At 39.6% G+C, this 16,141-nt stretch overlaps 1 protein-coding gene and 1 long non-coding RNA gene across 39 annotated transcripts in view; one reads left to right on the forward strand and one right to left on the reverse strand.

Annotated features, from left to right (window-relative positions):
* LOC144305715 (uncharacterized) overlaps window positions 1–16,141 on the reverse strand; it is a 161,037-nt gene that overhangs the window by 37,807 nt on the left and 107,089 nt on the right. For 37 of the 38 annotated variants that reach the window (XR_013372738.1, XR_013372741.1, XR_013372737.1 and 34 more), the window contains 2 exons: window positions 610–1,121; window positions 286–507 (listed from right to left, as the gene is read on the reverse strand). The exons of the other annotated variant lie outside the window; for it this stretch is intronic. This is a non-coding gene — a long non-coding RNA (uncharacterized LOC144305715). The remainder of the gene's footprint in view (window positions 1–285; window positions 508–609; window positions 1,122–16,141) is intronic. 38 annotated transcript variants of the gene reach the window in all.
* MSTN (myostatin) lies at window positions 371–6,969 on the forward strand. The gene is made up of 3 exons (XM_077884784.1): window positions 371–949; window positions 2,725–3,098; window positions 5,242–6,969. Exons 1-3 carry the CDS (start codon window positions 577–579, stop codon window positions 5,620–5,622), a joined length of 1,128 nt encoding a protein of 375 aa, XP_077740910.1. The 5' UTR covers window positions 371–576; the 3' UTR covers window positions 5,623–6,969.

Consider the following 16,141-nt stretch of genomic DNA (forward strand, 5'->3'; position numbering starts at 1 on the left):
TAACTTAATGCAATAAACAAAATTCTTTTTACTTCAAATGCTTGCCCAAATCATAGACAATAATTTTAACTTTAGAGGAAGTAACTAACATTCAAGTTTTTAAGTGTGAGACCAAGATTTACTTATTTAAATCACAACTTGGGTTTCATATATGAAGATGAATCGGATTCAAGTGTACACTCTCTGTTATTGTTAACCCAGACTTTAAATTTTCAAATGTCACATATATCTTTCATTATTTGCGGATTTATTTCCTTTATGAAGTAGTCGAATGAATCAGCTCACCCTTGACTGTAACAGAATACTGTTCGGTGACTTGTGACAGACGGGGTTTTAACCTCTGACAGCGAGATTCATTGTGGAGCGAGAGCCAATCATAGATCCTGACGACACTTGTCTCATCAAAGTTGGAATATAAAAAGCCACTTGGAATACAGTATAAAAGATTCACTGGGGTGGCAAGTTGTCTCTCAGACTGTACAGGCTCTAGGATTTTGCTTGGCATTACTCAAAAGCAAAACAAAAGGAAAAGGAAGAAATAAGAACGAGGAAAAAGAGTGTGCTGACTTTAAAATCATGCAGAGACTGCAAATCTGTGTTTATATTTACCTGTTTGTGCTGATTGTTGCTGGCCCAGTCGATCTAAGTGAGAACAGTGAGCAAAAAGAAAATGTGGAAAAGGAGGGGCTGTGTAATGCATGTATGTGGAGGCAAAACACTAAGTCTTCAAGGATAGAAGCCATAAAAATTCAAATCCTCAGCAAACTTCGCCTGGAAACGGCTCCCAACATCAGCAGAGATGCTGTCAGACAACTCTTGCCGCGGGCTCCTCCGCTGCGGGAGCTGATCGACCAGTACGACGTCCAGAGGGATGACAGCAGCGACGGCTCCCTGGAGGACGACGACTACCACGCCACCACCGAGACGGTCATTGCCATGCCCGCCGAGAGTGAGTAGCTGGGTGTGTGGCGCGGGGCTCGTGTCGGTGGCAGCTGGTCCGGGCTCCCTTCCCAGGCCGCCGCCGTGTGGGAGTGGGAAGGAGGATCTCTGTCTTTGCAAGATGTCACGGAGCTGAGCTGAAGGACGCAGGAAGCTGCGGCACCATCGGCCTCGCCGGAGAGCTCAAAAGCCAAAAGGAGATGAGGATAAAACGCCTGCGTGGCGCTCACGTTTCGCTGCGTGTGACAGTGGCGCCGGGCTTGCACCCTCGCAGCGCGGTGGCCGCGGTGGCAGTGCCGGGTGCCAGGCCCGAGGGCTCGGCTGCGGGGGGGGGGGGCTCAGGTCGCGCTGGTCGCCCCGGGCCAGAGGGCTCAGGCCCGGCCACGGCCCGCAGTGACCCCCGGGGCCCACACCTGCTGCCTGGCCCGCGTGCCCCCACCCCCACACGGAGGGGGGTAATTCTGAGACACACCACACTGGAGAGCAACAACAACCAAAAGGGTTTTTAAAAATGTACCGTATCGGGAAGACCAGTGAGGAAGTGCAGGCGGTGCAATGACAGCCGCAAGCCGAGTGTCACGAGGTGCCACGGAGCGAACACGCCACGGCAGCCGGGCCGCCACAAGGCCCACCTGCACCTGGGGTGGCGCGCACCTGCTCGGAGCCGTGCACACCTGCCAGGAGCCGTGCACACCTGCCCGGAGCTGTGCACACCTGCTGGGAGATGTGCACACCTGCCTGGAGCTGTGCACACCTGCTGGGAGATGTGCACACCTGCCTGGAGCCGTGCACACCTGCCGGGAGATGTGCACCCCTGCCCGGAGCCGTACACACCTGCCGGGAGCCGTGCACACCTGCTGGGAGATGTGCACACCGGCCGGGAGCTGTGCACACCTGCCTGGAGCTGTGCACACCTGCCTGGAGCCGTGCACACCTGCCTGGAGCCGTGCATACCTGCCGGCCACTGCACCCCACCTGCTGGGATGGTGCGGAGGCTCCCAGCTGGAGGGAGCTGCTGCCCTGCGCGCCTCACCTCCCAACGGCGGGCTGTGCACGCCCCGGGGCACCCCAGGGCCCTCCCGGCCCTGCCCACCTCAGCTCCCAGCCCTCAGCTCCCAGCCCTCAGCCCCCCAGCCCCCAGCCCTCCCGGCCCTGCCCACCCTCAGCCCCCCCAGCCCTCCAGCTCTCCAGGCCCTCAGCCCCCACCCCTCAGCCCCCCAGCCTCCCAGCCCCTCAGCCCGGCCCAGGCCCAGCCACCCTCAGCCCCGGCCCCGCTCCCCCGGGGCCCCCACAGCAGAGCGGCTCGTTCCCTCTAATCGGGGCCCAGGTAACCCAGGCCTGGGGGAAGGGTTCCTTCCTCCAGACTGATCGGTACAGCTGCTCCGAGAGCCTGACGACTCAGATTCCCAGAGAATTCTAAGCAGACGGTCCTCCACCGAGTCCTGGTTCTCTCTAATCACCATCATTTTAAGATTCCACCCCCACCCCACTCCGGTCGTTCTTTAGTGCACTTCACGCTAACCCCGGATCCCTGGGGAGGGAGCAGAGACCTCCGAAAAAGCTGAAAAAATACGTATCTGAAAAAACTCTGCAAAGCTGGAACAATTATTTTCTTTGATATTTTTCTGATTTATGAATGAAATTCTGCATGGTTTTTCACTTTAAAATATGCATTCACTAGTCCAATGGGGACAAAAGGCTCACCAATTAACATAAAGGGACTTGTTGATTTTTTTTATGAGAAATAATTTCAATGACTATTTTTCTTTTCTTTTTCGTTTATAGCTGATCTTCTCATGCAAGTGGAAGGAAAACCCAAATGTTGTTTCTTTAAGTTTAGCTCTAAAATACAATATAATAAAGTAGTAAAGGCCCAACTGTGGATATATCTGAGACCCGTCAAGACTCCTACAACAGTGTTTGTGCAAATCCTGAGACTCATCAAACCCATGAAAGACGGTACAAGATATACTGGAATCCGATCTCTGAAACTTGACATGAACCCAGGCACTGGTATTTGGCAGAGCATTGATGTGAAGACAGTGTTGCAAAATTGGCTCAAACAGCCTGAATCCAACTTAGGCATTGAAATCAAAGCTTTAGATGAGAATGGTCATGATCTTGCGGTAACCTTCCCAGGACCCGGAGAAGATGGGCTGGTAAGTGATAACTGAAAATAACATCTAACCACAAACATTGTGACATTTTTATTCATCATGTGAATGATAATAGTGGAAAATCACTACCCATCTCCTATGCTCAGAAGCCAGACAAAGGTATCTTACCCCAATGGTAGCCCTGTACCCAATAAAAGTAGGTGTCTAATTTCATATCCCTCTTGATACTTTTATTTTGCACAAGGATTAAAAAACAGTTATGCCACAGTCATTAGCTTCCTAGGGAGTTCTGTCGAATTAGAGATGAAATATGAAGTGCTTTTCATTGATATGCATGAATAAAAACATGAAATACTCATTGTGGATCCTACTACATCCCCAACAGATTAAAATTTCCTTTTCTTCAGAAGAATGCCAGATGTGTTGAGATTTTTTAGTTTAAATAAGCAAAAAAAACAAACTTGAAAAATTATGATTAAAATAAAATGCTTTTTTAATGGCAGTTAGCTAAGTATGGTACTTTTAGGCTTACATCTTACTAAATATACCACTTAAGGTCCCGCATGATAAATATGTTTATTATTTTGCAGACTGTTGAATGCACTGATGTGTATGTAGCATACTTTGTGAATTACCCCTAACAAAATTTAAATTTTCAGGCTATTTAGGCCTTGTCACCTAGCTTATTTCTAAGCTTCTAAGCTGCCTTGCCATTTCTGTGCAAGGGTTTACTTAGGTAATGCCAACTCATTTACTATCAGGCCAAGCAGATTGACAATACTTCACATATTATAAAAATTAATAAAAACCATTTAAAACCTTAGCATAAATTTAGAGTTACTCACTCTCCTGGCTTACCTCTGCTTTCACAAACTTATTTAACATGATCATACTTTTTACTTCCATATAGTGACCTCATTTAGAACAAAAGATTATGCTTGCAAACAATAAATGCTATCTTTTTAGTTTTTAAATGGTCTTGGTTATAAAGAGTAGATGGTAAGTCAGATCTACTTTAAATAAAAACATGTTCTTTAAAGGATTACATAATTTTCCAAATGGTTTATTTTTCTTTGAATATGCTACATAAAATGTGATTGACTCACAAAATGATCTGTTTTTTTATGATATTAAATAACAATCACCAGGTCTATTTTTATTTTGATGTAGGATAAAAACTATTATTAATTATTATTAATTATATTAATTAATTAACTATTAATAATGATTTAATCACCAGGTCTATTTTGGTTTTGATGTAGGATAAAACTATTATTAATTAATTATTATCACTTAATTATTTAAGAAAGTGTTTTTTTACAGGTAGCATTTTAATGATCAAAGTTGGTCATGTGACAGAAGTTTTAAGTATCATTAAACAGATTATTATTATTAAACACATTAAACATAATTATTAATGATACATTCCTTGGATTTTTCCATATAAACGGAAAAGTCTCAAATGCATCAAAAGACTGGGGCAAGGGAGGAACTAGCAAATTATCATTTAAATATATGAACAGAAACATCTTTCAGTGAAAGAATAAAGTGAAATATTACTGTACCTTCTGAATCTGTCCCTCGCTCTCTTAGAGTTTTCTTTCCCACTCGATATGCATAAATGCACCACCTTCATTACCCTACCTTTCTTTTTCCTATTACAATCCATATAGTGCTGCAAGGTAACTTTTTTGTTCTGATTTTAATAGCCAAGTTTCCCCAAGTAACGACCTAGGGAACAGAGGATGGATGAATATAGATCTATTATTCCAGGCGTCACAGACATACTTAGCCAACATATTTAATCAGGAGGAGAGAGAACTAACCTCTTTCTTCCTCTGTCCTGTCCTCCCTCCTTTTCCCCTCTCCTCCCTCTGTCCCTTTCTTCCCATAAATATTTTTCGAGCATCTATTATGTGCCAGGCATTCGGATACTCAAACTGGGGAAAACAGAAATTGAAAAGACATAGATGTGACCACAGGGAATTAGAGTTGGTGCTATATTCGTATGAGCCACAAGGGAAGAATCAAGCCTAGTGTAAACAAAAATTCCTCAATGCTGTGTCTTTAGAAAGTAAATGTGGTATAAGCAAAATGATTAGTTTCATCAATAATGAGTTCTTGAGGTAGGGAAGTGTTTCAGGACCTCTTAATATTACTGATTGCTCTTTTCCTTTTCACACAGAATCCCTTTTTAGAAGTCAAGGTGACAGACACACCAAAAAGATCCAGAAGAGATTTCGGGCTTGACTGTGATGAGCACTCAACAGAATCTCGGTGCTGTCGTTACCCTCTAACTGTGGACTTTGAAGCTTTTGGATGGGATTGGATTATTGCACCCAAAAGATATAAGGCCAATTACTGCTCTGGAGAGTGTGAATTTGTGTTTTTACAAAAGTATCCTCATACCCATCTCGTACACCAAGCAAACCCCAGGGGCTCAGCGGGCCCCTGCTGTACTCCCACAAAGATGTCTCCCATTAATATGCTATATTTTAATGGCAAAGAACAAATAATATATGGGAAAATTCCAGCCATGGTAGTAGATCGCTGTGGGTGCTCATGAGATTTATATTTGGTTCATAACTTCCTAAAATATGGAAGGCCTTCCCCTCAACAATTTTGAAACTGTGAAATTATATACCACAGGCTATACGCCTAGAGTATGCTACAGTCACTTAAGCACAAGCTCAGTATAGGGGCTAAAAGAATATATGCAATGGTTGCCATTTAACCATCAAAATAAATCACACAATAAAAAGTCTTACTGATTTCCAGAGTTTTTGAACGAGGAGATCAAATTGCATTTATGTTCATATATATAAAGAACACATCCAGGTAAAGGCAAGCAATTCTCCCGTGTTCTGGTGAATTAAAGGAGTTTATGCTTTAAAGTCTATTTCTTTACAGTATCATTTAATATCTACAGAAAAAAAATCTATATGTAGTATTGGTAAAATGCAGGATTGTTATATACCATCATTTGAATCATCCTTAAACACTTGAATTTATATTATATGATAGCATACTTGGTAAAATGAAATTCCACAAAAATAGGGATGGTACATCGTTTGCAAGTCCCCATCCCTATTATGATCTGCACAGTACATTAACAATCCATGCCGATGGTGCTAATACGATACACTGAATGGCTGATGTTATCAGGTTTATCGAATTAAGAAAACATTCAGTAAAATTTTAAGTTTCTACTTTCTTAAGGTGCATTTTCACACACCTCCCAATGGGGAATGGATTTTCTTTAATGAAAGAAGAATCATTTTTCTAGAGGTCAGCATTCAATTCTGTAGCATACTTGAAGAAACTGCATAATCTTAAAAGGCAGCCAAAAAAGTATTCATTTTTAATCAGAATTTCAAAATTGCAGCCTGTCTTTGCAACATTGCAGTTTTTATGATAAAATAATAGAAATGACTGATTCTACCGATATTGTATAAAAAGACTTCGAAACAATTGCATTTATATAATATGTATACAATATTGTTTTGTAAATAAATGTCTCCTTTTTTATTTACTTTGGTATATTTTTACGGTAATAAGGACATTTCAAATTAAGTATTAAGGCACAAAGACATGTCATGTATCACAGAAAAGCAACTGCTTATATTTCAGAACAAATTAGCAGATTAAATAGTGGTCTTAAAACTCCATATGCTAATGGTTAGGTGGTTATATTACAATCATTTTATATTTTTTTACATTTAATTAACATTCACCTATGGATTCATGATGGCTGTTATCATGTGAATGTGAAATTTCAATGGTTTACTGTCATTGTATTCAAATCTCAACGTTCCATTATTTTAATACTTAAAAATGTTATTAAACATACCAAAATGATTTAACTATATTATCTGAAATGCAAAATAATAAACTGATGATATCTTAACAAGAATTGTTAATTTTATTTTATAATTCGATAATGAATATATTTCTGCATATATTTACTTCTATTTTGTAAATTAGGATTTTGTTAATCAAATTCATTGTACTTACGACTAAGTGAAATTATCTCCTATGCCTAATGTGTAGAAACAATATAAATTATATTAAAGTGTTTTCATCTTTTTGGAAAGACACAATGGTTTTATGTTATAATGTCTAATGCTGGATTTCTAATTTCACTTTACTCTAAAAGTCTAATGGTTTAGCATAAAAGTTTGGTTTAGGTAGGTCTGCTAATGGAGTTCTCATGAGTGAAATTTCTGTTAAATTGGTTCTGGTCAAGTTGCTTTAAATACACAAAAGCAAGGACTAGTTATACTTGTTTCATTCCTCTTTATCTTGACCTGAAAACTATTTATATGTTTTCATAGGTTCAGTTTCCAAATGCATTGCAGTTGGCAAGGGTATATAGTCCTAGAGTTACAAGTTCTACTAAAGCCACAGGGACACAGGGAAGCTGCATTTTTTTCTTAGCATTTAATGATACTGGCACATTTATCTGAGCTTTGGGGACACCAATTTTCAAACTGAGCTGAAAAACAATTATAAAGTACTTAGAAATCCTTAAGTGTAACTTTAGATATAATGTCTTTGAAGTGGACTCTCTTCACTACCCCTCATCAGCTTAGTAACTTAGTGATGAAGTAGTCACCAACTTTAATGGAAGAGGTTATTGAAATTCCAACTAGTGTATGGTTCCTAAATAAGTAATTTATAATTAAAGCCTCAATGGTATTGCAGCAATTTATACTCATACAAACTAAGTGTAGTACTTTTTCTAGTTTTAATACTGATACGTTTAACATTGACGAATCTGGGGCTGTAAGGAGGTTGCCTATGAGCCAAGACCAGCTATGGTGATGGGGTGAGGCCACTTTGAGTTACAAAACACTAGATGCTACTTCTTCAAGGGCCATGAATATACCTGATCCAAAAGTCCGGGTCAGGAGGCCCATTAATGTACCTTAGGCTCTGGAAGACAAATAACTGGGGACTTTCACCTCTAGGGTGTAAGGAAGGAACACCCTAGTTTTCTAAGGACCCAGTAATAGGACTCCCCAATCTTTAGTCACCCTTCCCATGCAGCCCCAGGATCTCATCACCAACTTCACCATGTGGTGGCCCTCTTTGAAACCCATATGACCATGAAAGAAAGCATCGGGATCATTAGTAAATCATACTAACTTCTGAGATGTTCAGAAAACATCATGTAAAATTCAATGCGGTGCATCAGTTTTAATATTCTGACTGTTTCATAATACTTCTCTGACTTCCCACAAACCTATACTAGTTAAAAATACATACATACATACATATAAAAACAAAAACCCTCCCAAACTCTACAGTTCTTTTTGAATTCAAGTTGGTTTTTGCACTTTTGTATAGAACCTTATTTCTTAAAAGAAGAAGGCAGTAATTTGATATTGACAGTAATTAAATTGGAACTAAATTACTCTATCCCAAAAACGAGAACAAATGTATTTCACTTTCAACCTTGACAGACACATTTTAGGATGTCAATGACCCTTTTAGAATCTGTTGAAAACTAAAGACAGTCTCACCAGAAGAAATAAAACTCAAAACTTTGCATATAGTTTCAGGGAATTTAGGGCCTTTGTAGAGTGCATTCATCGAATCTAGTTCACACACTCTTTTATTTTTCTTCTTAAGACAAAAATTATTATTTACGAAGTAATACAACATATTTATGATGGTTGCTTCCCAATTAATGAGCTTTAGTCATTAAACAATCTGAGTGTTGGGAAAAGAAAACAAATTTCAAATCAGCCTGGATGTCTTAACATGGTTAAAAACCCTACTATTTACCAAAATATTTTGTTCTTAAAGATCATCCAATCACCAACTGGCACCTCCGTGATAGATTAAACTAGATGACTAAATAAAAAGGACTTCAAAGTATGAAATCGGGGACGCCTGGGTGGTTCAGTAGTTGAGCATCTGCCTTTGGCCCAGGGCGTGACCCCGGGGCCCTGGGATCGAGTCCCACATCAGGCTCCCTATGGGGAGCCTGCTTCTCCCTCTGCCTGTGTCTCTGCTTCTCTCTGTGTCTCTCATGAATAAATAAATTCTTTTTTTTTTAAGTATGAAATCAGATTCTTTTTATGTGTTAAAAACAAAGTCAGGATGTCATCAGGGCTACTGATGTATGAGGATATAAGATGATAATATTTATTGAGCACTAGATTTGTGCCAGGCACTTCTGTGACATGCTCAGCATGCAAAACATTATTGTTCCCAGTTCACAGAAGAGAACTTTGAGGAATTGTGACAATGGGAGGCATCTCAGTGGCCAGCCTGGACGTGAACTAAGAGCAGTTTGACACAATGATTCATTGCTCTAGTTAACAATTCTTCACCAAGCCCTAACAGAAGAGTGAAACTGTATATTTTTAACGTTTATATTTTGTAATATATCCTTATTGGATTCTGCATTGGTTTCTGCAAAAGGTTATTTGGCTGCATTTTAATAGGGGAGGGTAGAGCTGATATTAATGAAAAGGAAGATGAAGAGAGGGTGGTAAGCAAAGCAGAGGAATATGCACACAGATATGGAAATGGGTCACTGTCATAGGATATGAGACCTGGAACAGGCCAGGCCTTACAATCATCAAATTTACATAAGACAGAATTGAGGTCTAGGGAGAGGGATGCTCAAAGTTACAAAGAGAATTGGTTTGAGAACTGAGATAAGAGCTCTAAAATGCTTGAAAAGAATGCATGGTGGCTAAGAGTGATTCCAAAGGACAAAAGAGAAGAAGGATTCCAAAGGACAAAATGCAGGAAAGCTAAAACCAAAAACAGAAAAGCTCTGAGTCATGGTCTGTTAGCTGTGAAGTCAGAAGAAGACACTAAATGAATGTTCATAGGATTATCACAATTTACATCTATCTAAACAAATCTTTTATTGGCCTAGAGATTTACTTGGACAAAGAGACTCTAAGGGAAATCTATGGTTGTATGCACTTAAAACCATTATTTTATCGTATATAGTAATAAAAATAATAATAAGTTGATAATTAAGTTTTCAAAGAGCTTTCACATTAATGATGTAATTTTATCTTCATAATGCTGAAAGTTAAGTATTATCATTGTCATACTCATTTCATAGAGTGAACTGAGGCTAAACAAAATTAATCAAATTATCCAAGGAGACAGCATCTATATTTATATATTAATTATATAAGAAGTAGAAATCCAGATCAGTTACACTTTTTTAATCATTCATTCCAATATTACCTATTAAAAATGTAGCATGATAAAAAAAATTCATTTAAAATATCAGATGCTCACTTTTAAAAATAAGACACGTGAATACTGACCTATAACATAATTAAGAAATTAAACCATAGTCTAAAATGTGATATGCAATCAGGACTTGCCTGGCATGTGATGAATAGTGTTGAAATTTCATTCCCATGGTTATTCAGTTTGAGTTTACATACTACAAAACATATCAGAGTAAACTCTACTCATTTTGGTCATCCGTATGTAAGATTTCAAGAATGCAAAATGGTACCAAATTTAGCTCATTCATGTCTAGATGGGATTTTATAGAGAATGTCTTTGGAAAATGAATACATTTTAATTAGATTGCGTGTATGGTTTACAGCACAATTTTCTTTGTTGCCACTTAAAAGACTCAATGGAGGGAATATTTACATATAACTTCCTAGATTATCTATTAAAATAACTCAACAAGGGATCCCTGAGTGGCGCAGCGGTTTAGCGCCTGCCTTTGGCCCAGGGCACGATCCTGGAGACCCGGAATCGAATCCCACGTCGGGCTCCCGGTGCATGGAGCCTGCTTCTCCCTCTGCCTATGTCTCTGCCTCTCTCTCTCTCTGTGTGTGACTATCATAAATAAATAAAAATTAAAAAAAAAACTCAACAAATATTATATCCTGTCAAGAACACAGGATACTCTTTTTTTAAAATATTTTATTTATTTATTCATGAGAAACAGAGAGAGAGAGAGGCAGAGACACAGGCAGAGGGAGAAGCAGACTCCATGCAGGGAGCCCGACGTGGGACTCGATCCCAGGTCTCCAGGATCACGCCCTGGGCTGAAGGCAGATGCTCAACCGCTGAGCCACCCAGGTGTCCCGGATACTCTTGAACATAAGATTTTATAATATGAAGCTGCCTATTGTATCTGACAGGCACAAAGCGTATATGTAATAATGACAGATAGCTCCCTAATAATCTGCTATAAAAGTTGAATGGTTCACTTCAGCTATGATTTAACATTACACTAAATATTCTTGATACAGAAATACACAGCTTCGCAATGAAGCAAAGATGTACATGTTTAGTTGCCACTGACTCCAGGTTTGGATCAGTATAAGATACAAAAAAAAATTAACAATGTAATGCTATTTTTTATGCCCCATAATAAAGATAATTTTAAATGAAATATACACATATATGTGCTTTCTTAAAAAAAACTGACTTTAACTAAATTTTATTAGTTCTACATACGCACTCTAGGTAAAATACTATTCATCAGATTTAAATTATAGATATCTAAACTATATTCCCAGATTCTGATCTTATGGAGCTCTTGTTGAAAAGGTCTCCTGAGAAGGAACAACTGACAAATTTGATTCCATTAATCATAAAGGTAAATTTAAACTAAAACCACAAATAGATTAAGCTACTAAATAACATATTTATTTTCCTAACCATTTAAGATTATTCTATTAAGAAATAGAACCATTCAAGATTATTCTATTAAGAAAACCTTTTTGCAATAAGCGTTATGCTCTTTTTTTTTTTCTAACATCTTATGAAGGACCCTATTCAGAACAAAATTTGATTATGCGGTTTTGGCCATGGATCCTCCACAAGACTTTCCCAGATCCGCTCCCACGGACACTAACTCCAACTAAGAAGCCAAACGTCTCTTGGCTCTATTCCCGTGGAACTCAGAATTTTGGCATCCTCCACCGGCCAAAAACAAAACATGTCAATACAAGGACGTTTGCCTACATCATGACATCAGATCCTCATAATACTGAGACAGGATTCTGAAAGTAAAAATCAAGCATAAAACACCAATTTACTGAGCACACTGAAGTGACTGTGGGAGAAAATCCAAATTGTTAAATGGAAACAATCAGGCAGTTCATTGAGGCAACTACTTGGCTTCCAGCTCCAAGAATATCTTCCTGAAAAGCTTCATACTTCTCAGCAACTCAAGTAAAGGCATCGGTTATATGGCTGCCTGGACCCTAAATAAGGATTCTATTAAGATCCCTCAGGTCATCTTGGGCTCTGAACCAGGCCAGGGGTCATGAGATAGAAATGACAGTGAAAAGGGGTAGACGAGGGTAGTCCTCCCGATGTGTCAATGTGCCCTCGCAGCCAGCAAAATTGTCCCACGGACTAGAATCTACCCGGACCTGCGTCTTATAGCAAAACTAAGTTCTATTACAGCTCCAGAGTCAGAGTCTGGGAAGCTGCGTAAGATGGGTGGAAACCTAGCTAAGTTCCCATCTGCTCCTAGGTCAAGATGCATTTCTATGATTGAAACACCCAAAGTGGGGCTCTCGGGGAAGAGAGAGCCTTGCAACTGCAGGGCCAGCAGAGCTCCCCTCTTTGCTAATAAAGGTGGACAGACTATGAATAGTGAGCCCTGCCTCGCTTGATGATGTTTGGCCAAAGATTCCCGATCAATGGGCCAAAGACGGCAGCGTCATTTCAGGGCAGACTGAATGCCAGAGCCTGGAATCTGGCTTTATGTCTGGTAACACAACATATACTATGTTGACACAGTCCATATATTTGTTGACCAGGTACATTACCTGGTTAGTGTGCTTGGCTCTCCTATATTCTACTCGGCTTGACAAGAAATAAACCCCTTGTGGGACCTTGGACAAGAAACAGCAACATTTATTTACGAGAAGAACGCATATTATATAGATAATATCATGTCCATTTTTAAAGTGAAGAAGTTGGGCCCAGAGACGCTCATGACTAGTAGGTAACTAAGACAGGTGCACACACGATGAAAGAAATACACATGCAAATGTAGTGGTGTAGCATTTCAGTCATTAGTTCAGAAGTGAAAAAATATGACTTTCTAATTATTGCAAATCTGATGTCAGCTTTTACCTCAAGTCCCCTTGTGCTATGTCACCACTTCCACTTTGTAGATGCAACACTGTAATGTCAGTGGTAACCACTCTAATAATACTTATCAGCCCTCTGGATCTCACTCAGAAAATTATGCACGATATCCCTCTACTCTCAAATTTCCAAACTCAGAGGAGGATTGTAATGTGTGTCTCCTCCTGTCCAACTCAGCCTAGGAGGTAGGACTAGTGACTGAAGCTTCTCTTTACCCTTCAAATTCACTCCCATCATCCCCTCATGAGGTCTTTGTGTGAGATGTAGTAATAGGGTGTGGCTAAGTCTGTGTACTAACCCTTTATATTTCATACCTAACCCCCAGGCTCCTGAACTTACAATTTTGCTAAGTACTTGCTATCTTTTTTTTTTTTTTCTTTTTTCTGATTCTGATCTGAGAAGTACCCTCTGGGAAAAATGTAACCTTTTCATAAATCACAGTGTTCATTCGTACTGATAATAAAATGTAAATTAAAATTACTTACTATCCTTTCATTTACAAATGAGGTACATTTTTATGTTAATATCTAGTGTCGTTAGTAAGGATGATCAGAAATGAACACTCCACACATCGCCTGATCTATTGCTTTCCGATATCTAACAAAACCCTTAAAGGTTCTATACAGTGATTTTGTTTCTAAAATTTTAGCCATAAAAAAGGAAGGTGTGTACATTTATGTAAAATCACAATCTCATTATTTTTAAAAACTGGAAATAACATATGTTCTAACAATAAGTATGGTTACATTGATTATAGATTTTCTAACAGCACACTCAAATTTAAAGACATGTATGTGAGGGGCGCCTGGGGGGCTCAGCAGTTGAGCGCCTGCCTTTGGCTCAGGGCGTGACGCCCGGGGGCCTGGGATCGAGTCCCACGTCGGGCTCCCTGCATGGAGCCTGCTTCTCCCTCTGCCTGGGTCTCTGCCTCTCTCTCTGGGTCTCTCATGGATAAATAAAATCTTCAACAAAAATAAGTAGGCATGTGTGTGTATAGATAGATCCATGATATGTGTGTATACACACACATACTTATTTAAAATGCTTTCATATGTAAATAACAGAAACCCCAATCCAAATATGGCTAAAGCAGTAGAAAATGTATTCATATAACTCTACGGGAGGATGTAAGGCGACTCCAGGTACAGTAAGGTCAGTAGCTCAATAATATCAACGAAGACCCAAGTTCCTCCCACCTCTCACCAAGTGCCTGTCACACTGCTTGCTGGGCCCTCAGGCTCTCGCCCTTTGGTTACAAGGCAGCTTCCGTTTGCACGTCCGTGTAAACCAAAGGAAGGGAGCTACGTGTCCTGTGTGTGCGTGTGCGTGTCTGTGTGAAATTCTTTTTTTTTTTTTCTGTGTGAAATTCTTTTGCGGAATCAAAGGATACGATATCCTTAATTTTAATAGATGTTGCCCATTTGTACTCTGTAGAAGTTGTACCAATTTGTTTCCGTTAACAGTGTGCGAGATTACCTATTTTCTCACACCCTCTTCATTCCTATTTCTAGTCTGATAGGTAAAAAAAAAATGGTATCTGATCATGATTTTAATTGCATTTTTCTTATTTTGAGTGAGATTATTAATCTTTCCATGTTTAAGGGTCATCTGTATTTCCTTTTCTGTTAACTCTTTGCTTTTATCCTTTGCTCATTTTTTATATTAGGTTGGTATTTTTTTAAAAATCTATATTAAGAAATTAGCTACAACTATTTCAGATTTTCATTTGTCTTTGGACTGTGTGGGTTCTTGTGTGTGTGTGTTTTAATACAGAATTCAAAATATTTGTATGATGTCACATATTTTAGTCTTTCTTTATGGCTTTCCATTTTTTGTGTCATACTAAGTATGACACATACTCAGACTAGTATACTAGTCTCTGTACTCTAGAATGTATCTTATATTTTCTTCTAATATTTTTATGACTTATTTACTTTAAAAATCTTTAATCCACCTCAACTCCATTTTATCACAGTGCCCAACTTATTTGTCTTCAGATGATTATTCATTTATCACCATTTATAATACCATCTTTCCCACGACAGTGATTTGAAATGTGGAATGGTGTGTAACAGACATTTATCCTGACAACATGGATCTTTAGATCCAAAAAGTTATTTTCATAAAATGCAGCAATAACACACGATGCCTAAGGGTAAAATCAGGAGCCCTCTTGAAGTCTAACCACAACCAATATAGATGAATATCACCAATAATTGTCAGTCACGGTGTTTCTGTCCAGTCCAGAAATGACCAGCTGCAGCCCTTCTCTATTTCATTTATTCTATCAATAATTTTAAGTCTTCTGTTGTTGAGTGTTACTCTGCTTCACTGAGGGGTATTAGGTGTGGGGTATTTAGCCCACAAAAAGAGGAGGGCATGAAAATAATTCAGGGGATCCCTGGGTGGCGCAGCGGTTTGGCGCCTGCCTTTGACCCAGGGCGCGATCCTGGGGACCCGGGATCAAATCCCACGTCGGGCTCCCGGTGCATGGAGCCTGCTTCTCCCTCTGCCTGTCTCTGCTCTCTCTCTCTCTCTCTCTCTGTGTGTGTGACTATCATAAATAAATAAAAATTAGGGATCCCTGGATGGCGCAGCGGTTTGGCGCCTGCCTTTGGCCCAGGGCACGATCCTGGAGACCCAGGATCGAATCCCACGTCGGGCTCCCGGTGCATGGAGCCTGCTTCTCCCTCTGCCTGTGTCTCTGCCTCTCTCTCTCTCTCTGTGACTATCACAAATAAATAAAAATGTAAAAAAAAAAAATTATTAAAAATAAATAAAAATTAAAAAAAGAAACCTTTAAAAAAAAAAAGAAAAGAAAATAATTCAGAATGTCTCTGGTACTTTGTCTCTGAGACGACATCAATCCTGGTCACACTGGTGTCATACCAGATTTACCCAGGGAGTCCTAGATACTACGGCAGGAACTGAGAAAGGAGAGAAGAAGCTAAGTCGTGGCTCTCACTCAAGGA

The sequence above is a fragment of the Canis aureus genome, chromosome 36, assembly GCF_053574225.1.
Source record: "Canis aureus isolate CA01 chromosome 36, VMU_Caureus_v.1.0, whole genome shotgun sequence".
NCBI classification, from domain to species: Eukaryota; Metazoa; Chordata; class Mammalia; order Carnivora; family Canidae; genus Canis; species Canis aureus.

Coding starts and splice junctions, on each gene's coding strand:
- MSTN (XM_077884784.1), top strand. CDS start 577: ATGCAGAGACTGCAAATCTGTGTTTATATTTACCTGTTTGTGCTGATT. Junction 950..2,724: donor CATTGCCATGCCCGCCGAGA/GTGAGTAGCTGG, acceptor TTTCGTTTATAG/CTGATCTTCTCATGCAAGTG. Junction 3,099..5,241: donor GACCCGGAGAAGATGGGCTG/GTAAGTGATAAC, acceptor CTTTTCACACAG/AATCCCTTTTTAGAAGTCAA.